Raw genomic sequence first — 25,623 nt, 5'->3', positions numbered from 1 at the left:
CTTAAACTACTTAAGATACAGTTTAGGGCCTCACAATATCAGGCTGGACCCGATGAGCTGCAAAGTCCCTTCCAGCCCATAACATCTATGAATCTATGAATGAATATGAGCGGCCTCTAAATAAAAAAAAACAAGCCTGACTCAATACCAAGTTTTATAATAATCAGTTGGTAGATAAAGGAGATACATGGACGTTTTCATTCTAATGTGACAAAAATATGCATACATTGGATTATTTTTATCAGATAGGGGACATAGTCTAAGGCCTCAGCATGTCATAACCTGGCACTGGGCCCTTACTAAGCGTCGGTTTTGGGAGCCAAGAGTCGGGCAGCCGTCCGCATGCGATATCAGGTCCAGCGACTCAGTGCTGGCAACACAAATCTCTTCCCCAAACATAATGCCATTTGGAGGAAGTTGCTAGGAGCATGATTGGGATTGCTCACCTACTTGCCTTGCAGACATTCAAACCCATCTATGCTGCATGGGGCCGATCCTCCGAAGTGCCAGGCACCCAGCCCAGGCTTGGTCTTTCCACCTTGCAGGATCCGGCTAATCTGTGCAGCTTCAGCACCTGCGAGCACCTCTCCTGGCACAGCTGGATCTTTCTGGGCGGGCAGGTTGAAGTCGCTTCCTTCCTGGCTCCTGCTTGTCTGCAGCCATCCATCCCCTTCCTTGGGTTCTTTGGGTAAATGTGATCTCTTTGATTAGACCCACTAAATAGTTGGGAAAATTGGTCTTTTTTGGGGGGGTGAATGCCACTGAGAAAGGGGATGGATGGCTTTGCACCCCCTTCTGCCTTGCTTTGTTTCTGCTCCTCCCAAAGGTCCGGGTCCCAGCGCGGCACCCCTTGCGGGGAGACGCCCGCAGACCCGCGCCCCAGCCCGGCTTGCAGACGTCCTGCCCCCGGGCTGCAGCCGCTTCCTGGAAGCGCTCCACCAGGAAGAGCCGCTGCAAACTGACACGTGGACTTTGTATTGCACAAAATCCCCCGCAGATCGCTGCCATGGGACCTCCCTCCTCGGCCTGACCCCCGCCTGTTGCTCCGGGGACTTCTCCAGCCTTTGTGCCAGCATCCCCCCGGCCAGCATCCTTCTTCTGCAGCTGCAGCAGCCAGCCGGCCGAGCCCTGCCACTCAAAACCCCAGTTACAGATCTTTGAATGGCCTCGAGTGGCAGCAAAAATGCTCTCCAGGTGTACGGCTCTTTGCACCACTGCCACCCCCAGCAGCCTGGGAAGCCTCCCCGCCAGGAAGGCATGAGAAAAGATGGGAATGCAGATTGCTACTGGTCCAGGTAAGATGCGGGGCTTCGGCGGTTTTCTTCTTGGGACGCTGAGAAGTTTTGGCAAGCCCCTGAGCTCGAGGGGTTTGGTGGGGAGCTGAACGTGCCCGCTGGAGCGTGTAAAAGGGAGGGGAAGAGACGCTTGCTAAGAAGAATTGTTCCAACTGTTTGAGTTAGTCTAATAAAAGATTTCAGATTTACCTGTGTCCTTAGACTGACACGGCTACAACCTACACCCCTAAAAAGGAGGGTGGCAGACAAGGTTCATAGATTCATAGATGTTAGGGTCGGAAAAGACCTCAATAGATCATCGAGTCCGACCCCCTGCATAGGCAGAAAAGAGTGCTGGGTCTAGGTGACCCCAGCTAGATGCTTATCTAAGGTTCTTTGGGTAAATGGGATCTCTTTGATTAGAGCAACTAAATAGTTGGAAAAGTTGGTCTTTGTGAGCTTTCGGGCACAAACACCCTTCTTCAGGCATAGGGAGAGTCACTTTGGAGGGGAGGGTGTCACTTTGTATGGAGAGGCTAGGTGGGAGGGTGCTGGCTTGCTTCTCAGGAGACCTGTGTGCAGCTCTCTGCTTTGCCACAGACTTCCTATGTGACCTTGGGCAAGTCACTTATTCACTCTGTGCCTCAGTTCTCCCACTATACGGAGGAGATGCTAGTGCTGCCTATCCCCCTGGGGTGTTAGAAGACTTATCCTAACCCAGCTGGTGAGCTCCTCTACGCCTGTGGTGATGTGTCTAAGATGGACACAAGCTGCCTTCCTTATAAATCACTGCTGCTTCAATCAGGCAGTATTTTAATAATAAAGATAGTGCTGAACTACTTGACAGAGAAAGAAAATGCAACGCTTACATGTACAATGCAAAGAGTTGAGTCATGATGGATCTATATTTAGTTTGCCCTGCATGTCATTTAAGCCATTATGAGCTTTTTAATAAAATGTCTTAGTAATTATGTTTACTCTGACAATAGTAGCTGATTGAGATTTAATGCAGACTGCACAATAGTTGTTCCTCCAATTAAAAAAAAAAGAAGAGTAACTTAAAAGAAAAAAGTAAACAGCTGTTTCCTGCCCCCAGCCATGTGTCTGTGCTGAGTGTCCTCAGTGGGGTGTCGATTGTAAGTGTTTAAAGCTAGACCCCTCTAAGAAAATCATGTTTGAGAAAGGTATCACTGCTCAGTATTAATTAGCAGGGGCTTCTGCTGCACTGGTAGTTTTCGTTCGAACCCGAGTTGATTTGGGAAGCATTACACATATCCCTGGTAGTTTTGTATTTTGCCCCACGTGTACATAATATTGAACAACTGGCTCAAATATTGTGAAAGAGCCTAGTTGTATAAATCTTGTGCCATGTGGAGGTTGTATGTTTTCTATCACAAGAGGTACCAGCTTCTTGATGGCCATCTCCAGATGGGCTCAAAAGACTACTACTGCCACTACTACTCATTTATCTTGTCTGAGACTCTGTAACTAATAATCCGGGCCTGGGTAACGAAGCAAAAATGAATGTTTTTAACGACAGTAACGTATATACATTCAGGGCGCTCTTGTGGTCTGAGCACAGTTTTAGGAGGCAAAGCAATACCATATTCTAACATCTAATGACAAAGTGACTTTCTCTGCGGTGTGAGACCAGTTCACTTTTTGGCATCAGTTTGCAGCTGTTCCAGTGACTTAGCTGATTGCTGTGAGAGTTATTTGGTTAATAGTGAGATGCTTGGGGCTGATAAGAGCTATGCCTAATGGGTAGATGTCTTGCAAAACTGAAATCTCCTGGTGGTGGGAATTTGTATTCTTATTTCAAAAAGACGTGTGATCCTTAGGAAACAATGAATGCACAAGTGTCGGTGCATGCGGGGGGAAAGAGGTGGCTTGTCTCCTGCCTTGTGAAGAGCAGCTGAATCTAAAACCTTCCCTACCCCACACAGTACAACGGCTCTGTTCACTCGCTGGAGTCCAGAGGTGTTGGGAAATCTGTGGGTGTCAGGCAGCTAAATACATTTGAAAATCTGGTTTGATGAGTCTAGGTTTTTGGTTGATTGGTTGGAGTCTAGTTATTTAATGAGGTTTTGATCAGCCTCCTGGGAGAGCTATTAAGAGAACAGAAATAATCAGTTGGCAGGAGAGCTTAGTTGATTGTTTTCAGTCAAAATCAGGAGGAAAAAAAACTACTGATGAAAAGTTTCCAATGGCTTTTACTGAATGTTTGTCTTCCCCAAGAAGATCTTGGCCCAGTTGTGCCCGGCACTGTGGCTAAGTACAGTAAAAAAGACCAAGCTTCAATCTCCACAGGTTAGTCTAAGCCAGGGGCAGGCAATTATTTCAGGTGGAGGGCCGCTTACTGAGTTTTGGCAAGGCAGCCAGGGGCAGATAAATATTAACTTTCTAAATTTTTTAGGGGTCCCACGGGCCAGATAGAATGGCCTGGCGGGTTGCATCCGGCCCGCGGGCCGCATCTTGCCCACCCCTGGTCTAAGCAGTGTAGATTGACCCCATAAACAAGTGAACAGACATTCACTTTTGATTCAGGAAATGCAGCCACATGCCTGCAGAGGCCCAGGCCAGAAGCCGGGGGGCGCTAGAGCAGACCCCTCTGGCCAAGTCTAGCCCACCCACCCTGTGGGGTGCAGGGGGTTTGCAGGGAAGATGCAAAGCATTCTGGGATGCTGGGTAACTCTGAGTTTACTTGAATTTGGAGGAGATCTTGGACAGAAGTTCAATAAACCTATTTAACCTAAATCAGTGAAGTCTGACATTACATCCATCCAGGTTTATCTCAAGCCAGTTTGGGCCATTTGTTGAAAGCGGTTTACGTGCACTGAACTTTGTCGGATTACAGATTTGTACCGGTTTCCAGTCGCTTATACCGGGTTTTGTGTAATGTCTGTCCCTACGTGCACATGCACCGATATGTCACCTGCCTCGGAGAGCTCACCTTCGAAGCAAACAAGACTAGAGCGGGAAAGGAAACAGACGGGCAGCAAAGGGAAGTCTCTCGGCCGGCCGCGGCAGGTCCCTGTAGCGGGATCTGCTGGTGCTCTGCACAGATGGGTGCTGTCAAATGTGTTGTACAGAGGTTTTAAAATAAGAGATAGAAACAAGCCAACACCACGCTGCGGATTGAACTCCTCGCCCAAATGAATGAGTTTCCGTCACAGAGATAAGGATTATGAATTGAGGAAAGGGACATAGATTTTCTTTTCAGACCGAAACAAAAGACATGCCAGGCATCTACCCAAAACCTTCCTGCAGCTCAAATGCAGGGGGCGAGATAACCACTTATCTTTGCAGCTTTGGGGTTTTTTCCTGTCTTTGTCCTCCTCTTAATGCTGCTGCTTTTGTTTGTCATTTCTTCAGTGTATTTTTTACCTCCCTTCCGCAGTTCTCCTCGTGCATTTTGTCCTACTTCTCCAGCTGCCCTCCCCAAACTTTCAGGTAACTTTCCGGTGCTTCCCTGACCCCGGCCCTTCCTTCTCTTCCCAGCAGCAACACCGGCAAATTCTGCTTGGTTCTTAGCACTGGGAAAAAAAAGACACCGCAGTCCCATGTTGCAATGGCCCACACGGACCATTACTTTGGTGATGAATCTCTTGAGTGCAAATCCAGTCTGTGTGGCTTCACCAAGCAACCTTCCCAGGGGCCAAGACTTGGGTTTATGCTTCCTGCTACTGTAACCCCTTGTTAGAAAAACAAGCAGCAATTGTCTAAGGTGGCTGGCCATGGAGATGAAGGAGCCTGTTCTTAGCCTTGATGTCTAAATACCACTCTTTGTCCTCCTAAAATGATATGCACGTACACAACTCTGACTCCAGCAGTAATTGCAGTCTCATGATAGCTTGACCTCCCTCTAGTCCATTTGAAAAGTGGCCTGAAATGGCTGTAAACAGGCAGAATCGCAAAGGGAGGGAAAGGAATACGGCCAAGCGAAGAGAAATAAAGTTGAGCAAATATTTGCTCGGTGTCAGCTACTGGAGAAATTCCTCCGGCACGAAAACACGTTGAAAATAGAAAAGGCGCTCTGTTGCTGGCTTTCTTTGGACTCGAACGAAACACAAGTAATTTTTGCCCTGGGAGGCTCTGAGTCATCCTAAGAAATCGATAAGCACCTCCATCGGCTGATACAAACATTGAGAGCCGGGTTTGCTTTCACCTAAAGTATTCGACTTGTTGGGAAAGGACTGGACACTTCCAAGCTGCGCTGCTACCAGCCTGAGAGCTGGGACTGCTTTATAGGTGACAAGTCTGTGTTACAGAGAGAAGACCCGAGGGGATCACATCTGGCAGCTGGAGTCAGCAAACCAAATCAGCGCCGGGGTGGGTAACAGCTGCTCCAACATCGGTGCGTCTGAATGAGCAACTAGATATTGCTTTCCACCAAATGAACTTCCTTTCTGTATACACGTGCCCCTGATAATGCCCCAAAGTGCTGAAGCTGTGGCATTTTATTTCACATTTGGGATCGCCCTGCAATTTTGAGGAGCTAAGCTTTCACCCAGGCAAGGCTTGCTTGACTTGCATCTAGTTCCTTTCCAGAGCAAATAGATTTCCCCTCATTTTCTGCTGAAGTCAGAGATTGAAGACACTTCAGGATCTGGCCCTGCTGCCTGCCCGTCGCTCCCAGCACCTCCCCGACTCCTACAGAGAGCAAGGGACTGAAGAGTCAACAGAGCATGGGGCAGGGAGTCAAAACCTGAGGATTCGTTCCCACTTGGCCATGTAGTAACTTTGGCAAGTCACTTCTAGATCTGCCTTTTTGGGACTTCTCTACAACACATACATTATATTTGCTTATCAAATGAGGGAGACTTACTAATATCTGTAAAGCCCCTTTGGCTGATCAGATGAACAACGTGATGGACATGCACAGATTTTTTCCAATGAATGATGGCATAAGGTTTTTGTGTGTCCCCATAAAGCCAGCAGAGATTTCCTATAACAATCTGGCCTGTTGCTGTTCTGAACTGGGCAGAGCATTGACTCATCTGCCACTGCTATGATAACTATAATTAGGAGAAAATGCATTGGCAATGCTCTTTCCTCTGATGTAAGCACATCCCTGTCCTTGCAGGGTGCTTCAGATGGGTGTGGGCAGTGAGTGATGGATTATAGTTGGCGCTCCATATTTTGTGTCGGTGGATTTTCTGGCTGGAGAGGTTACTTAACAAGCAAGTACTGTTCTGGAGTCATCTTTGTATTCCTCCACTGGATTTCTGCCTCTGTCTATGGCTATATACTTAAAAAAAATCAAAATAAATAGGGGTAAACAGAATAACCATAAAAAATATTCCAGTCTCGTGAGCTAATCTGCCATTTATTTATTTTAAAAGAGTTTAAAACAAACTCAGCAGAAACTGTTCATTGAATTTGGTCTAAAATCCGGTGGGAAAGGGAAGTGTGGAAAAAAAGAGACCTGTATTATTCAGGATTTCTATTACAGACAGCCAGCGGGTGTCGGGGTTCCCCTGGGCCAGGCCATCCACAGATACCCAGTAAGAGAGAGCTCTTGTCCCTAAAAACATATAAATGAAATGGAAAAGAAAGAAAAGTTCATTTACATCTATAAGAAACAGAGGTTTTTAGTGGCTTGCCCAGACACACCAGGAGTTTTTTTACAGAGCTGGGGATTAAACCAGTATCTCCCAGACCAGTACCCAGACCACAGCACCATCCTTCCTCACTCTTCTGTTTTCCTTTCTTCTTCCATCTGCACCTGCAACGCTGTAGGACTGTCCGGCAGGTTACCTGTGCAGTGTTACATGCATGAATCAAGGGTAAGACAGGCAGACACAGGAAGCTGAGTCACTGGTAATAAGAGGGCTGCCATTCATGTACCTTGTTGTTGCTATTTAATTGCAGAATCAGGCTGAAGAGGGAAGGTTGTAAGCCAGCTCCTCGGCCTGCTGAGGATCACATTCCCTGCCTACATCTGGGTCTGATTCTCCAATAACTTGTACAGCCATTTGCATCAGTGCAAAGTAGGTGTAAGGTGCTCTAGGAAGCTTTGCATGCATAGTATAAGCCCTCACTTCTCTCTGAGCCTGACCCAAAGCCAGGGAAGCCTCAGGAGGTCTGTCCATTGGCTTCTTTGAATTGTGAACTGGCTACCAACACCTAACCCCATGTGCATCTTCCACCTGTGCTCTCAGTAGAGTGCAAGGACCTCACACTTCCACAATGCAAAGACTTAAGAGAGTTCAGCAGCATGTAGCAATATTATAAAGAATAACTTAGCACTCTAGGAATGATTCTCCTGTGCCTTGCACCTCACACAGCTTCACAGAATTTAAGATCAGAAGAAACTACTAGATCATCTGATCTACCCTCCTGTAAAGCAGAGACCACTATGTTGTATGTGTTACATCCATACTGAGCCCAATAACTTAGGTTTGACTATAGCAGTCCTTAGGAGACTTAACTGTTGTATGTCCAAAGGCCAGCAATGGCAGGAAAGTGGTTAGGAGAGATACATAAGAGTCACTTGCTTCTATGCAAACAGGGGGAAATCCCTACTGAATAAGACTGGTAGCATTTTGCTGCCTTGTGATGATGATACAGGATGGAGTCAGGCTCATTTTCTCTTAAAGAAGAACCAGTCAAATGAGGATCTTTTCATCACGTGGTCCATAAAGTAGCTTGTTTTTTAAAGCACTACATTTTGTAGCCGCAGTCTCAATATCCTGTCTTTTATGGTCAGACCCAATGGTTCAAACCTGCATTTGGACTAGTTTCCCTAATAGCTTTTGTAGCACTAAAGCAGAACTAGGTCAGAGTAGCTTCTCTCAGAGATTTCTGATGTAGCACCAGGGTTGGGGGGAAGTGGTTTTACTTGCAGGTTAATAGAAGATTGTCGTTGGCTTGGTGAGAAAATGCAACTTTCACTGCTGCCTTGTCTCCTTCTAACATCAGCTTTGAAAAGTGCTTAAAAAGCCTTTGTCACTGTTGAGGTTAGTTAAGTCAGTAAGGCAGGCTGCAAGTTGGTTAATAGGCAAGGCCATGCAACTTTTTCAGTTAGCATGTGTGTGTCTGTGCGTGCATGTGTGTGTCTGTGCGTGCATGTGTGCATGTGTGTGTGCACGTGTGTGTGTGTAGGGAGAAAGCTTCCAAAGCACAGGGTGAAAGACTGCCAATAACTCCTGCTAAAACTTGGCATGGAGCTCCTCACCCACCCTTTCAGGAAACAAATCATCAATTATATTTCCAGTGGGTACAGGAGTCTGGCATGTTTTCCTGTCTTTCTATACCAGGGCTCTTTAGCAAATTTGTAAATGGTTTGGTTCTGTATTGGGATAACTAGACTCTTGTATCTATTGAGATTTGTTCTCATATCTATCGTAAGAAAAATAAAACACTCTTTTTTTAATAAGAAAGCTGGACAAAGTCATTTTGAATAGAGAAAGCTGACATGTTTATGAGGTTGGAAAGCATGATGGCTTAATGCCCAGGTATGATATAGTCTCAATATTTGTCACACATCTGTACAGTGTCCAGTCCCTGGGGTGGGGCACTATCCTAGGAATAAATAATGATTAATTCTCCATCCTGTAAGGCATTTACTTCCTCTCCAGTTTACAGCACAGAGAGTGACCCAGGCTGAAGTCAGTGAGCTACACCAAAGCACAGGGATCCAACCCACATGTTGCACATTTCGCAGCTGGGCCCTACATTTGCAGGGAGAGCTTCGTCTTTGCTGCAGAAGTATTCTTCAGAAGCAAAGATGTCATTTCCAATCTACTCCAAAATCCAGACCAAACCCTGCGCAGAGCACAGTTCACCTCTTCAGCGGGGCTGGTATTCTTAATATAAACACTAATAATAACATGTTAACCAAGTCTTACCAGGTGTGTGTCCTGGCCTGTTTCTTCCTCCCTCTGGACTGATGAGCCCACACCCTGTGTCATCTCTCTCACTAAGAAGTTATTTCCACCTCCCTTCTAGTTGGGTGGTGCAATAAAGTACCTAAGCCTGAATCACCACTCCCTTTCTCAGCTAGATCAACACATTGCCGGGACAGGGAGCCTCAGGTCTGCCACCTTGGAATGCAAACTTTTCATTTATCTTTTACATTTTAAGAACAGTTTCTAATAGTATTGACTGTGGAAGCAGCCAATGAAGTGATGTGTGCTCAAATTCACAGACTACAACCTGGGCTAATTCATCTATCTCAAATGCTGTGATCCTTGCTATGGAAACACTTAAACAAAGGATTCCTCCCACTATTGGATTTAGGTTAAGGCAGGTGCTTGGAGCATCAGTGGCAGAATGTAAAGCTGCCATTGCTGTGACCTTTAGCTCTTTGAAAAGAGACCTGTCTGACTTGCAAAGACATGCAACAAAACCCGCCTGACCCGTGTATCTGCATTGTGAAACAGGAATTGTCATCCGGTCAGCTTTAAGGTTCATTTATTTCCCTGTCTCTCTCTTGACCCTTGCAGGCCTGAATCTCGAACCTGGACTGTGATGTTACTGTTGGGGACTTGCCTTCTGTACTGTGCCAGGGTGACCATGCCCATCTGTGCCGTGGCCATGAGCAGTCACTTTGAATGGGACAAGAAGCAGTCTGGCATCGTCCTGAGTAGCTTCTTCTGGGGCTACTGCTTGACTCAGATTGTAGGCGGGCATCTCAGTGATCGGTACTGGAAATTTCTCATCTATTATCCCTTGTTCAGGGCTTTCAATAAAAACTCTTGGCAAGTGCTTATTGTGTCTAACCCCCCTTCCCTTCTGTCTAACCCCTTGCCTTGTGTCTTACCCTTCCCCATCTTAATCTTATCGCTAGCCCCTTGGAGGGGAAGAGGGCTGAAAAACGAACTCTGAAGTGCACTGACCACATCTAGTCCACCAAATGACAGCCCCTGGCAGAGGACTCAAGCACAACACAGCTGCCTCCAGAACTAGAAGCAGTGTAACCACATCTGTATGGTGCTTTTAGCAGGCTAATTAAGGGGGGGCTGTGAGCTAACTGGGCCTGTCACTCAGTGCTGCTGGTTACCCTGCTTATTGTGCCCTGTGGACATAGCTATGCTCCTTCTAGTCCCAGAGGCGGCCTGGGTGGAGCAGCAAGAAAGCTTTCTGGGATGGATCCGGACTCTAATAACTCAGTCGGTGTCCTTCCATTGATTTTAATAGATTTTGGCTGGCTCACGGGTGGTTTGGATCATGGCTTAGATGCAGCAAACCTTGTTGCACGGTCCACATCTGCTGCTCGCAAGTGGTTAAGCATCTCTCCAAAGATTAAGCACCGGGCTTGTGTAGATAGCAACTTTCAGACGGTTCATAGCCAACCAGAGAAGGCAATGTTCCATGCCATGCAAGGAAATAGCTCCGTATCTCATCTGCAGATCTGCTGCCTTCCTCTTCATTGCAGCCCCTCTGACCCTTTCCACCCCCCAAGATTTCTGCACAGCTCCTCACACATCTGTGCTTGTTCACCGCCCCCAGTCATGTCTGGGTGAAGGACGTGATGCATTGTTTGAGCGGGTTAATGACATTCAAAAGAAAAGCCTCAAACCCAGTCAACTGTATGGTGGGGATCCTAGTAATTACCTGCTTGAGTTCCTTTCCTGAACTGCAGTATCGTCGAAGAGGAAGGCTTTCCCGTAAATTCTCGTGCAAGAAACACATGCCTGGAGAAAGCCATTATCTGTGCAGTACCCTGTGCTGTTTCATTATGTTTTTTAATAGAGTCTGCAACCACGATGTCTGCAAGAAACTAATGTTAACAGACAAGCAGCGCTGATGCTAAGGCAGATGAAACAGTGAATGCTGTCATCCGCTAAGAAAACAGAGCGGGGCCAATGACATGAATTTCCACTGCACCGGAGTTTCTCAACCATGCACTCATGACTGCCTCCTCCTTACATTGCTAAATGGATCCTGGCTGGGGGTGGGATTCCCTGATGGGAATCTCTGCCCTGCTCCTGAGCTGCTGTCTCCTGCTTTAAACTCCACCTGCTTTAAACTCCCAGCTGAAGCCATCCTTGTTTCTATCTGATATTGGCCTCTGGGTCCTTTTTGTGCTTCTCATGTGGCCGGGGTGTAGATTGGAGCCGTGTCGGTCGAAGGACATAGGCAGACACGGTTCTTTGGGTAAAGCTGATATCTTTTATTAGACCAACTAAATAGTTGGGAAAATGCTTCTTTGCTATTCATTCCATCCAGGAGGAGCACGCACCAATTGCGGATGCTTCCTCAGCCAGACGAATGGTATCGATACCCAAATGCTTGCAAAGAAGAATTTTCCAACTACTTGAGTTGGTCTAATAAAAGATATCACATTTACCCAAAGAGCCTGGTCTGCCTATTGTGGCCTGCATTTAGCACCCATGCTGGTGCCTGAGCATCTCTGAGGAAGTGGTTACCCTGGCTCTTGGCTACTTAGGCACTATAAATGAATAATCATTGGTCCCAAACAGTGCAAGCTGGAATGCCGTCTTTCATCCCGACTGTGTGCAACTGCTGCTGGAAACAAATGGGGATTTCTCCGATACCCCTGCTCCCACTCTGTGTAGTTGGACTTCCCAGCCCTGCGCTGGGTGTCATGCATGTTGCCCTGCTGCACGCTGCCCTAACCCTGTCCTGTGCCCGTGTTCCCTCCTCGTGTAATGCTTGCCTGTCTTTCAGGATAGGAGGAGAAAAAGTCCTCCTCCTCTCTGCCTCTGCCTGGGGTTTCATCACTGCCATCACCCCGCTGCTCACTTACGTCAGTTCAGCCCACCTGATTTTAATGACTGCCTCCAGATTCCTCATGGGACTTCTGCAAGGTGAGGACATACGCTGTGCAGATGGGTGCGTCCCAGCCGTCCAGGAAAAGGCTTACGGTGCAGCTCTATCTACGGGATTGCAAATAACAGTGAAGTGGATGCATGGCAGGGTTGGTTAGAGTGACCTGGGTCTGCACAGCCTTTGGCATCGGGGCTTGCTAAAAAAAGCAGATTGGTTATCAGATTGACCCCAGGGAAACATTTCCCCATGACTACGTGTCACTGTGAGAAGCCGTCATGTAGCGGTTGCTGAAGCGTAAACATTTCATTCTGCTTTTTTCTCTCTCCAAACTTCCCCGAGCACCTGCATTTTGGGTATTTTTAAGAAGCTTTGATCTCGGGGTCATTTTTCTTCTCCTTACTGAAGTAGGTCTTGGAACTACATAAGCCTATTCATTGCTGAAAGGTTAATTTTTGCTGCTCCTTTGCATATAACCTTTTGAGCTTTTGCCTCCACAATGATGGGTGCCTGATACTTCATTAGACATAACCACTTAAAACAAAAATCACACTCTAAAATGTGGCTCTGCAGCGAGGGCCATTTCTCCTTACTTATTTTTAACCCCTATTTTTCCACATCCCTTTTTATTATTCTGTAGTCAAATGTTTACCGAGGATTAGATTCATCCTGAATAGCACCCCTCCAGTTGGAAATTACCCAGTGGTTTAGCTACCAATACATAAGACAAAATTGGCAACTGTTTTGGAAGGGTTTAAAAGTTTTCCAAGTATTTTAGTCCCTTAAAAAAATGATCAGTTTTGTGGTGCTGAGCAGGGGTGGAAGTCCGGCTATGTGGTTACATCATGAGATTCAAGTCCCAGCTCTGCCACAGACACTCTGCGTTACTTTTGGCAAGTCACTTCATTACTCTTTCCCTCGGTACCTCAGCTGTAAAGCAGCTGCACGTCAAAGTTGGCAGGGCAGACGCATTCATCTGAACACCGGGCTCAAAAAACGACATGAGTGGAGGTCACAGAATAGGTGGATACAGAGAAAGTCCAAGCTAACTTGTCTGTGGAGCAATGGGATGCCATCAGACACCCTCTTGGCTCGGTGGCTTCATTCTGCAGCATTATTTTGGATAAGCTGCACAACTTATTGATTTGCCTGGAGCTATGGTTGGGTTCCCTTTGATTTGATATGAACTTTCCCATGCATGTCTCACTGACGGTTCACTGACGCTTTCCTCTCCATTGACACTAGGGGTTTACTTCCCTGCCCTAGCCAGCCTCTTCTCCCAGAAGGTCCGAGAGAGCGAGCGAGCTTTCACGTGCAGCACGGTGGGGACCGGCTCCCAGTTTGGGTAAGTTCCCCTGGGTTGATGCTCCACTGGCTTTGAGCAGTGAGTGACAAAGTCTTGGGACAGCAGCGCCATTAATTATTGGGGGCAATAAGTCCAGCCTGAAGCGCAGCTGGAACAACGGGAGCTTGAAGGTATCCGTTTCAGCTGAAGAGTCTCAGGCAGTTCCTAGGAACATGCAAGCGTATGTGGAAGCCTGCACGTTGTTTGAAAAGCAGTTTGCTCTTAATTGTGTCAGTGATTAGTGGGGATTGGCCTTTCCTGCTGGACAATTTTGATGAATTTGCTGCTGCTTTTGACTGCAAAGGGAAGCAGTGTGGCCCAGTAGGAAGAGCAAGGGATCGGACAGTTTAACATCCTTTGTTCTGCGCGCAGCTTTTCCACTGCCGTGTCCTGTGACCCAAATACTAATACATCACTAAACTTTTCTGCACCTCATTTCCTTTCTCCACGAAGTGAGGGCAGCAATACCGTCCCACCTTTGCAAAGCATCCTACAACAGATGATCTGGCTTTGACCTGTGCTGAAATGGGAAGTGTTTGCATTTTGGTGCATGTGGTTAGCATGCATGTAAGAGGTATGTAAGATGCCTTGTAGCGTCTCATTGGCAGTTGTTCCAGACATCAGCAGGAAGCAAAGAGATTGATGTGCAACTCGTGCAGGTTAACTCTGTTCCATCACTTGAATGAAGCAATGCTGATTTATATCAAGCGATGATCTCTGGCCCTGAGTATTCAATTAGGAACTTTGGCAGTAGTAAGTGGATGGTCGGTTGGATGGCAGAGCGACTTTAATAACAGGGCAGCCTCTCCATTCAGACTTGTGGTAGGAAGGATGAGACAGTGCAACAGTATGATAAGATGAATTGCTCCCAAAGGGCTTTATGAATAGCATCCAGTGACCCTCAGCTTGCTCTTACTATTGATTCATGGGCTTGGAGTTTGCCCAAAGAACCCTGTCGGGCTCATGATGTGGTTGTCCTTTTCCTTCCAGGACGCTGGTGATTGGTGGGGCAGGGTCCCTCCTTCTGGACTGGTACGGCTGGGAGAGCGTCTTCTATTTCTCCGGGTTCCTCACTTTGCTCTGGGTTTACTGCATGTGCAAATACCTCCTGAATGAGAAAGGTAATCCCCTTGCCATGCTTGCTCATATTGACAAATGTCGATCGCCAGGCTGCACATGTGGAATTCTTTCTGTGCATAGGGAAGATATTTCAGACCCATTAAAGCATCCAAAGCCAGCGAATATGTTTTTACATAGTACGCTGATGGTTTCTCTACTACAAAATCGTATTTTAAGCGGTTATAAAATGAAGTGTTTAAAGGCCAAGGGGCCATTGAGCTAATGTGGTGAAGGGACATGTCGCCAGTGGTGCACAGAGATCGACGTCATACTTGGCTGCCTTTGAGTCTTCAGCTTGAATGACGTGGTCCCCCTTTATGGCAGGCCCTGGGCAGCCTTTGCCGGGAATCTAGAGCAGGGTTTGAATTCAGGCCTCCAGAGTTATAGCATCCCTTCTGCCATTGCACACCATGGGTTTCAAGTCTAGAATAAAGTAAATCCAGTGCGTTTGTGTAGACAATGAATGTATCTTTGAATTTCTCTCTTGCAGAACTCATCATCCCTTTTGAGTATTTAGCAAAGGGCCTCTCATTATCCAAACGCACCAAAGTCCCATGGAAGAGGCTGTTTAAAAAGGCCCCTATATGGTAAGTACACGTCCCCGAGGCGGGGGGTGCATTCGCTGTGTCCCTCTCTCAGCCTGATGCACAGACTGGTTTTGCTGCCAAGTTGCCCTCACTCGTTTCACATGAGCAAGTCTCTATGAGGTGAGGTGTGCACTGACAGTGTGGTCGTTACTCTAAAGGTAACTCCAGAGTAGCTGACCTCTGATGCAGCTTTGCATTTGCCACACACAGTTACCACAAAGCAATGCGGGTGATGTAAATTCACACGATGCGCTAATAGACTCAAGTCTCTGTGCACGTGGGTGTTACCCGAGGCAGCTCCAGTCCTTTGTGCATCGTCACAGCCAGCATGCAGGTGACAAGCACAGCTGGTAAAAAGTCAAGGGCTGTTCGAAGGGCATGGGTGCTGCAATCTTTGGTTGTGGTGCAGAGAGAAACCACCCTAAAATGCCCTTGTTCATTGTCCCCCCTTTTTTTTCAAATAAGCAAACTCTGGAAACATTCAGTGCCTGTAGATTAGGGCTCTGAGTTTTATATTGAGGATCATCCAGCCTGGAAGCAAAGGGGCTGGGGGATGTTTTGTGTTGCTTGTGGCTATTTAATGAAGGCCTAGTATAGGAGTTGGGGAGACTTATCAAATAGGGGGCTTCAATGATGCCTAGGAGATAGGAGGAGGGCCCTTCTAGCCTGACTTCTCCTATGAAACGGAGGACACATGGAGTACACTCCCGGGCTCTGGAAGGGGAACAGAGGACACACAAATGAGAGTGAAGCTCTGTTCATAACATGAAGGCAGTAATTCCTCCTTGCCTGGTCACAGGGCGGTATCCTGCCAGCTGTGGCTCTTTTCTAAACCTTTTGTGCCAGTGGTTAAGTACAGACACCATTCTGCTAGTTGCATGGAGGTAGTACTAGTTATCTCTGAAAACATCTCCATTTATAGGTTAATTCATAAGCCAGATTGCCTTGAAATATTGGGTCGTTGGGATTCCCTTTTCCCTTGTGTGTGATCTGCCGTCTCTAGCGCTGCTTTCTTCCATTATCTGTCTTTGCAGGGCTGTCATCGTAGCTCAGCTTTCTACCGGCAGCACGTTTTTCACCCTTCTCTCCTGGTTGCCAACCTTCTTTAAGGAAACTTTCCCTGAGTCCAAGGTAAGCAGAAGAGGACCCGCGAGTGCAATACAAGCAGAGGTCCGCAGGCGTCTCCACACAACCACATTGCTCCTGTTAGGACTGGGAGTCTCTTCACTGATTTCCATGGGCTTTCGAAGAGCTCGCACAAAAACGATCCTCCTGTTCTCCGAACCATTAACACCTGGAGGTTGATAGGGGTATCTTTCCCATCTTGGTTTTCATTTTGAATAGCCCAGTCCTTCTGTTTTGCTCTGAGTTTGCCCAAACTTTGTGTGGGCTCCACCTTGCCACAGGGATCCCTGTAAGAAGGAGACGGGTGTTGGGGAGTAACGCTCAGGTTCACTACAAATGGAAACCACGGGACCAAACTCCCAAAAAATAGCATCTTCTTCCTTGCCCCAGGCTTCCTTTGTGGCCCAGAAGGTCTACTTGGAGCTGGGGTAAGAGTGTGCCTGCAGGTTTAGATGAGGGAGAAGGAGGTGCAATAGGTATTTTGGGGGGAGATCAGGCTGAGAGGAAGGGAAAGTGGGTGAGGTTTTTTTCGGAGGGAGGTGGAGTGCTTTCCCCCTCATTCCCCCTGCATGTATCTCTGGATAAATGCTGATTTTTGCAAGTGAGGGCATTGGCAAGTCTGGAGCATCGGTTTGGTACGTGTCAGGGTGCAGAGAAGTTTGCACCTCCCGCACATCCCTGCTCCTCTAGGTCCTGACACATGGGCGCTCACACCTACTGGATCCCATGGCAGGATCCCATCCATAGTGCTTAGCTATGCAAATACATGAATAGCCCAAAGAAGTGATGCTCCTTGGGCTTTCCATCCCCTTTGGCGTCAGCTTGCTGCTCTTACCTCCCCTAGGGATGCTTTTCTCCCAGGGTTGCACGTGGTCTCTAGGTTACCATGTCCCTGGGAAAAGGATGGCTTTCAAATCGCACAGAGCTCACAGGAGCAAGCAGTTTCAAACAGCCCCAGGCTCCCCTGCTCATGGGGGGCTTTGTAATTGTTGCCAAGCTCGGAGGCGCCCTGATAATAATGATCATTAATAATTAATACGCTCTCTTTTTATCTATAAAGTGCTGAAGCCCAAGGGCTTCTCTGGGCTCAGCGCAAACACTCCCACTGCACTGAAACTGGGGTCTGAGTCTCTTGGGTTAAGAGGTCGTGTTTCTATGAATAATTCGCCTCGCAGAGATCCTCAGATTATCTTCTCTGTGGCAGCCCTGTCATGCACGGCTGTCATTTCCCTGGCCACTTACAAATATCCTTTTAACATTACATGCACAAGGCGCTTTATATCACGCATGATATTTCTATTGCAGCCGCGTATTGAGCCGGCAAGTGTATTGTTGTAACGAGATCTGCACACCTCTTACACTGGGCTTGTGTAGCAATAATTTAACCATCTGTTAAGCATCAGTTCCTGGTGCCCTAATGCAAGATGCTGCATATAATGTTCCTGCATCTGGCCATCGCTTCATAAATATTAATAAAATGTGGATACATGCTACTTGAATTTAAAGGGTTGACAAGGAAGCTTACTGTGGTAAAACTATGTCACCTACTGGCCAAAGAGACATGCTGCAGGTGAACTGGTTTTCTTCCTTTCTACACCCAGCTAATACTGAGCCCACGTCAAGAAAATCCTACAGTTTTTGGCTCATGTTGAACCCAGCGGGATTTTCCAAAGCACTGAAGTGCATTAGGTGCCTAAGTCTTATTTTCAGCTCTCAGTGGATATGTCTCTAGGTACCTAAATACCTCTGAAAATCTGGCACTTGGTTCTGTAGGAGCCTGGGTTTCACTGAAGACCAATAGGGTTTAGGCTCCTAAGCTACTTAGGTACTTTTATCTCTCCAGCTGAGAAAACCTGATACATTTGTGAGTGAAAAACAGCTAACAGCAACAATTCCAAACAAGACATTTCTTACCAGGCTCAGCACCCTGGCATTAGATGATTTAGTCCCATCCTCTCAGCTTCACAATAGTGCTGCTGATGTTACAGAAGCTGAAGGCTGAATTTAGCCGGCACTTCTATTCATGGCCCAGGAGGCTGAATCAAGTGTGCGGCCTCGTTTCCCCAGGTGTATCGGTTCAGGACTGCAGGAAACTTTTTTTTTACTAGTTGCCTTGACTATTGTCAATACGAACAGTTATGCCTCTCAATCACTGATATAAAGCCACTCAGTTATAATAATAATTATATAAATAGCATTGTAACTGTGCATGGTATATGATGGGCTTTATCCTGGGGTGCATTGTTATAAAGCCACTCGAATATGATAATTATGCATATAGCATTGTAACTGTGCATGGTATATGATGGGCTTTATCCTGGGGTGCATTGATATAAAGCCACTCGGATATAATGATAATTATGCATATAGCATTGTAACTGTGCGTGGTATGTGATGGGCTTTATCCTGGGGTGCATTGATATAAAGCCACTCGGATATAATGATAATTATATATATAGCAACATAACTGTGCATGGTATGGGATGGGCTTTATCGTGGGGTGCATTGATATATCTCCTTTCCAGGGCTGGGTGTTTAACGTGGTTCCCTGGCTGGTTGCAATCCTGACAAGTCTGTTCAGCGGGTTCCTCTCTGACCACCTAATAAGTCAGGGTAAGAGACCCTTGGGGTTTTCCCCAGCTCTCCCCTTCCACAATGCAAAACAGGGACCGGATGGGAAGAAGTGGGTTTGTTGGAGGGGGAAAGGCACTGGATTTGTTCTCCTGGGAGATACCAGGACCTCTGCACCTTTGCAGCTCCCTTTGGGCATGCATATGCACCCATCAGAGAACAGATTCTGCTTCTGTGCATTCACTTTACCATCCACACCCCTGGCACAAGCACAAAGCTATCTCTGTTAAAGTCTTCTTGACGGGAACGCTGCCCTTTTCCCTTTCAGGGTACAGAACGATCACTGTTCGGAAGTTCATGCAGGTAAGAAAGCGAAAGCCTGTGAATGAAACAACCGTTGTCCACGAGGCTGACCTGTAAAATAAGAGAGCTTCCAGTGAAAATCAGATTAGATCTCATAGGGGAGCTAGAGTCAAGACTTTGATTGCAGAAAGGATAGTGGGAGATGGGCTGATCGTTCAGAAATGGGCATCGGTGGGAAGGAGAATACAGAGATAGGGCATGGGGTTGTGTTGGGGCTTTGACATGCTATTATGCTTCAGCAGGGTTTGGAGATTTGTGGGTGTTATTGGTGGTTGGCGGGGAGGCGTTTCCACAGAGAAAAAAACAACAGCATCTTTTCCCTCTGAGTGCCTCTCTTCATTTTGCATGAAGGCAAATGTCAATCGAAGAATGAGCAAGAATAAAATCCGCATGTGAGAGGCCCCCGTGTCATGTTAACCCACTACTCGGCCTGTGTCTCACAAAGTGGCACCTCCCTGAGCAGGCAGGCAGAGGCTTTCGAGGTTGTCTGTATGCAAAGGCAGCAGAAGGCAGAGATGCCCACGGCCACATGCAGTCGCTCTAAAACTGAGAGCAGTCACCCAACACAGCCCTGCGCCTCTGCTGAGACACAGAAGTTGTTCGCCTGGTGCAACGCCATCCTGGGTGTGATGAGCAAGCACAAGCGTGTAAGACACTCAGGTGAATGTGAAGGTGTCGAAGTTGGGAGCACTGTTTAAGCCTCATCACTGGATGCCCCTTACATTTCAGAATCGCAAACATTGCCTGCTTCTCATCACAGCACATCCCTCGGATTCCCATTTCTCGTCCTTGCAGGTCATCGGCTCAGGAGTGTCGAGCCTTTTTGCCTTATGCCTGGGTCAGACCTCCAGTTTTTGCAAAGCGATAGTATTTGCATCTGCCTCGGTCGGACTTCAGACCTTTAACCACAGGTAATTCTAGAGCAGCGACACTTAGCTTCTAGAGCACCGGACAAGGTGAGCTGTCGCTCATGAAAACTTATGTATCTCTGAATTAATTAGTCTATAAGATGCAGCTCTGCCCAGCCTTCTGCCAGACTTCAGGTTAACATAGCTAACTACCTTTCTTAATTTCTACGGAGAGCTTTTCACAGGAGGCCTTATAGTCCATGGAGAAATTGAGATGCAAAGAGGAAAGTGACTTTTTAAGAGTCACTTTTCTATACTAAGCAGGTGATTAACCATAGGTACTAACTTCCTGTGGATTTGCCTTTTCTTGTTCTGTTCAAATCTAGCCTGGGTGCCTGTTTGGGTGCTTTGGTCAATTAGTGCAGTAACAGGATGAAACGCTATGGCCTGAGTTTCCCCGGAGCTCAGACTAACAGTCCCCTGAGACCTTGAGAGTCCGTGAAGCTAAGCACCCAACGTTGGTGCTGGATATTGGAGGCCAAAGGCCAGGAAGTGAGAACCTGTGCAGGGAGGCCTGTGTACTTATTCGAGCAGGGAGAAGAGTCCTGGCAAGGTAATGGTGGTGGATTTTAGTAGGCTAAAGATGAACATGTGCAAAAGAAGCTGAGTTTTGCTCTGGTCCTCCTAGAACATCTTCCCAGGTAGCTATGGCCATCTAGTCAGCTCTGCACAACCTGTGCCTTCCCACTTGTACTGAAGCACTTTGCTGCTTCTTGGCTTGGGTATTTTCACCAAGCCATCTCTTGGTCCCCGCCGGTTCCACCAGCCTTCTCCTTTTCCGGTCATTTATTGGGCATGATTATCTGTTCCCCTTCGTTTAGCAAGTAGCTTGTTTGCCTTGTGGTTTCCCATAACAAAAAACTCCCCCATGTGCCATTTCTCTTGTGTTTCTGAACAGCGGCATTTCCGTCAACGTGCAGGATTTGGCGCCATCCTGCGCTGGCCTGTTGTTTGGTGAGGATGTATTTTGTATGGTTTTTATCTACATAGAAAATACAGGCATACAGAGAGGGGATCCTTCCCAGGGGAAGTGTGTGTGTGTGTGTGTGTGTGTGTGTGTGTGTGTGTGTGTGTGTGTGTGTGTGTGAACACAAGTAACTGAGGACAACCCAGAGGCTGCACTAGAGCTTCAGGCATGGACAGGGGCTGAGTTTGGCTATATGTTTGCTGACACCCACAGCCAGCTTTGCAGGGGCAGAGCAGCCACCGTAGACTCATTGTGCATGTTTAAGAAAGGTTGACAGAGGACTACTTCACTGGTTTTCTCTGCAAGTGCATGTCCCAGAGGGAGCAAGATTCAGAAGTGGAATAGGGAGTGCATGCAGCCATGGCACAGACCTCTGCTTGTGCTCATTCACATGCTCTCACCTGCCCTTCGCTGGTGCAGGTCACTATATGCATGCCCTTCAAAGAGCCCAACACTCAAGCACAATCAGGGATCGGATAACTGAAGAGGCGTGTACGAGGGTTAGTATTTCTAGTGGGCATTTCCAGAAAGGAAATTTTGTCTGAATCCAAAGCAAAGCCATGGAAGAAGTGCAGACGATGGTGAATGAGCACCTGTCAGCACCTAGCAAGTATTTCATGCTGAGAAGCAATGCACATACTTTGAAGTGATGCAGTGGTTTCTGGTTCTTCTCCATACAGGTGTTGGAAATACTGGTGGAGCCCTGCTAGGTAAGGGACTTTGCTGAGATTACACCACCCACGGGGAAATTTTTTACAGCTGGTGAAGCTGATATGCTGGGGCCAGGATGCATCCTGGAGCTCTCACTTACATCTCCCTTCTCCTCTCTCCCTGCTCAGGTGTGGTTTGTGTGTACTTAGCTGGACATCTCATTGAAACAACTGGCTCTTGGATTTCTGTTTTCAATCTTGTGGCTACGGTTAACATCATTGGACTCTGTACATTCCTGATTTTTGGAGAGGCCCAACGGGTGGACACTGTCTCTGCATACATAGATCTGTAGTCCCGGTCTAGAGGAGCTTAGCAAATGAAGGCCATCAAGGAGGTTTCAGAGTGTTGTATCTATTTATTGCAGCTGTGGAAGTGATCCTTTGCCAAAGAGATGATTGTTTCTTTATACAATTTAAACAGGAAAAACAAACCAAAACAGAGAGGTAATATTATGAGCCTGAATGAGACCTATTGGAGGGGAACCCAGAATTAAAATTTTGCTCTGGGCAGAGCCTTTTGCCTTTCTATCACCCATGTGAGTTTGACCCATGCCACTGGTGACTGAGCAAAGTAGCTGCTGGCTCGTGGTAAATGAGCTGGTAGCTTCAGTCTGGTTCCTAACGTGGCAAAAAGCATCACCCCACTTGGTGTTTCATGGTCCCTTTGGTGACAGAATCAGCCAGGGGAGGAAGAGCCCTTTGAGAGCGAACGGCTGTCATCCAGGACCGAGCGGAGGGATCTGAACAGAGTGCGAATCGCATCCTGCGAGTGTCCGTCCTCTGCTGTTCTGGACCTGAATGAAGGACTTTAGTTTCCAGGGCTGCCAGTCGGTATTTGGCATCCTCACTAAATGAACTTAATGATCCAAAGGACTGTACGTGAGCCCTTAGCTCGCCCTTGTATGCTGAAGTATTGCACCATGCACAGCAGGGACTGTCAGAGCGTGCGAGGGAGCGGGTGAAGAGGCAGATTATGGCTTTGTCCATTCAGTGAGTTTCCGACACAACGTCCATTGCGGGCAATGGACGCACAAAGTCTTCTTCGAACTGTTTAGCCATACGCTGTGAGCGTGTCTGAAAAGCGGGTCCATTCTGTGCTATAGATGCATAATATCAAGCACCTTCTCCTTGATTAAGTGTATTCCCCATATGCATTCAGAGTTATTCCAAAGAAACTGAAAAGCGTTTATATGGTAGGGCTTTTTTTTTTCTTTTTAGATCCATGCTACTGAATCCTTACCAAAGGGAGATAACTAGCCATAGATGCTTTTGAACCTGAATATCTCAATTATTATTATTTATTCTAAATGCCAAAAAGCCATTTGATGCGCTCAGAGGCAGATTTTGCACACCCGGTTGTGTAAAATGCCTATTAAAAATCAACAGTAGTTCCAGGAAAGGAAGGCTTTCAACACCCTGCAATGTTGGTCTTGTAGGACCTCTGCTACAGATGAGAGTTAATGCAAAATCATTAAACATCTTTCCCTTTTCTGCACATGCCCCATCCTAAGAGCTTAAAAAGTTGCATTTGTTCATCCTCCATGTGCATGTTTTCAAGGTTTGGATGGTGTAGGACCACATCTTCCAAGGGACTGCGCTCTGGCTTTCATCTTCAGGTCTCTGTCAGATTAGTTGTTAGTTGGGAATCTCACAGCTAGGTCTCCGTCTGGTGTAAAACAGCACAGTTTCAGGGTGCAGAAAAGTGACAGCTGATATCAATTGCTGATCTGGTGTTCACTATCCCAAATCTGCACTCGAAAAAACCCTATGCATGCCAAATCTGCTCATCCAGATTTTTTGCCCCCTCCTTGCCAAATTTCTGCTCAGCACATATTTTACAGCCAAGTGAAATTTCTAAATGCAGAGGTTTCTAATGAAAATCCTGACAGCACTTTTAACTACAGAGATGTCAATGGGTGCCACTAGTATACCTTGAGCTTTTAGCTATAATGCTGTATCAGCAGATAACGGGGCTGCCGTCCAGTGTCATCCCAGCCATTTATAGCATGCTTGTGACCGGGGTTGGAGGCCAGAGAGATGAGAGCTGTCTTTCTTGTGTGGTTTTTTTTCTCTCCTCGTGGCAGGCTGCTGATGTGCACCAGTTGCCCCATATCCTTGACAGATGAACACTGACTGCTGGGGGGGTTTTAAAACTGGCAGGAAAATGAAAGGTGATGTGGTGACTATTAAACAGACCTTGCAGAAGAGAAGACAGGGCTGAGTTTTTGCAATCAGACTTCTCTTCTCCGGTCAAACATGTTGCCAAAAATGAAGCCGGAAATCACAAAATGCACTCATTGTTGCATCCTACATCCCCAGCCTCCTGGGGCTCATTGGTGTTCGAGTTGGCCCTGGATGGTGGTACTATAAAGAGCTTTAAGGAGATCTTCACTTTTATTCAATATATGCTAGCCAGAAATATTGCTGTTCATGGCCAAGAGCTCAAATTAGCCTTTTATTGCTTGCGATTCAATATATGTCAGGAGTGGTGTCAGGTTTTAACTACTTACAGAGAGGGGAGAAGTGGGAGACATGAGAAAGTTTATCCTCACATATAACTTTGCAACATTTCAGTTAAACCCATACAAAGCCCTGTGTTTCACTCTTCTTTCAGTTCAGTTTAGTTTAAATCGCTTAGGGATGGGCATCACCTAGCTTAATATCCTGGAAGAAGCCTCGTTTAAACTGAAATGAGTCTTCCCCATGCAGCCTTTTGCATGTGTTAAACAAGATCAGTGTAAAGCTATGCTTTAACTGCAACCAAGGCACATTTGCATGCGAGCAAACCTGAATTTCCCAAGCTCTGGGAAATTTTTAAGATGAGACGTTAGCAACAAAACCCCCAAACCAAACTAGCACTGCTGGCTGTGCCATCTTTAGTCTTTTCAGTGGCAGCTGACATTTGGTAGGTAATCTTGGATTATCAGTCTCTATAAATATACTGCCCTGGTATATCATATATCTAAAGGGGGTTTGATACATATATTTCATGCATTTTGGTAAGGTATTGACACCATTTTTACCTGGTTGTATTTTTGTAAAACAATCTTGCCAAATCTTGCTTGTTTGATGTTTTTTGTTGCAGTCAGAAAGACCTATAAATAAAGGAAGCCAGTCGGCTGGACAAAGTCTTGTCTTCATTTGAACACACAGGTTTTTCAAAGATATTTTGGTGACTTTTTCGACCACGTTTGATTTCTCTGCATCATTTCTGCACCTTATGAATTCCAAGCTTCAGCCTCAAACCAGGCGTTTGATGCTATAAATATATGTTTTTTACAGAAGGATGCTATGGATGGAGTCTCATAAGTCTAACTGGATCCTCATGTCTGAACATTGTTGATGAATCTTGAATCCTGGAAAGATTTAACTGAGGAAGCAAGGACTTTGTGGGGTAAGTAGAGAAAGACAGGGCTTTGAAAATGTCTTTGTGCTGTTACAGGGATACTAATACAATAGCACTTCATTATGGGAAATCTGGGTAGCTCAGTCTGCAAACTATGCTCATTGACCTTGGCAATGGGGATGTGAATCAGGGATATACAGCAGAAACTTCCATAAGCTCGGGTTCAGATGCTGTGAAAAGATGTGCCCAGACCAGTGTATCCAATGAAGAGAGTGATTTGAATGCAGAAGACAGAAAGGGAGGAAGGGAAAGAAGCAGGGGGCAGGGTTAGTGCAAGGAGAGGCAAGCCATCAATAAACCCATAGGGATAAAGGGGTCACAACATCTAACCCAGGTAATGGGATAAGAATAAAGTGCAAAATATACCCTGCCTGCTGCCTGACTTCAGATGAACCTGGTTAACTGCCTCTCTGCTAATGGGGTAGTGAAAAAAAACTTTGAATAATATCCCCAGCTCAGGGAAATCCAGGTGGCACCCCTGAAACTATTCCCCCCAATCATAGTTATTAAT

The 25,623-nt window shown here is 46.6% G+C and overlaps 1 protein-coding gene across 1 annotated transcript; it reads left to right on the top strand.

Annotated features, from left to right (window-relative positions):
- Positions 1 to 312: 312 nt before the first annotated feature.
- On the top strand, positions 313 to 24,834 carry SLC17A9 (solute carrier family 17 member 9). Its single transcript, XM_059713205.1, has 13 exons — positions 313 to 1,295; positions 9,725 to 9,922; positions 11,913 to 12,052; positions 13,257 to 13,356; positions 14,347 to 14,477; positions 14,966 to 15,062; positions 16,097 to 16,193; positions 18,713 to 18,800; positions 19,087 to 19,121; positions 19,917 to 20,032; positions 20,928 to 20,983; positions 21,677 to 21,706; positions 21,836 to 24,834. Exons 1-13 carry the CDS (start codon positions 1,162 to 1,164, stop codon positions 21,997 to 21,999), a joined length of 1,386 nt encoding a protein of 461 aa, XP_059569188.1. The 5' UTR covers positions 313 to 1,161; the 3' UTR covers positions 22,000 to 24,834.
- Positions 24,835 to 25,623: the final 789 nt, after the last annotated feature.

This window comes from Alligator mississippiensis, chromosome 9 (genome assembly GCF_030867095.1).
Source record: "Alligator mississippiensis isolate rAllMis1 chromosome 9, rAllMis1, whole genome shotgun sequence".
NCBI classification, from domain to species: Eukaryota; Metazoa; Chordata; order Crocodylia; family Alligatoridae; genus Alligator; species Alligator mississippiensis.
Note: the sequence above shows the minus strand (reverse complement) of the source record. Positions and strands in the feature narration are given on the sequence as shown.

Excerpts from the sequence above, each read along its gene's own strand:
- SLC17A9 (XM_059713205.1), top strand. The coding sequence starts at position 1,162 with ATGGCCTCGAGTGGCAGCAAAAATGCTCTCCAGGTGTACGGCTCTTTG. Across the intron at positions 19,122-19,916 it reads CTGTTCGGAAGTTCATGCAG|GTCATCGGCTCAGGAGTGTC; the intron begins GTAAGAAAGCGA and ends TCGTCCTTGCAG. Across the intron at positions 20,984-21,676 it reads CTGCGCTGGCCTGTTGTTTG|GTGTTGGAAATACTGGTGGA; the intron begins GTGAGGATGTAT and ends TTCTCCATACAG.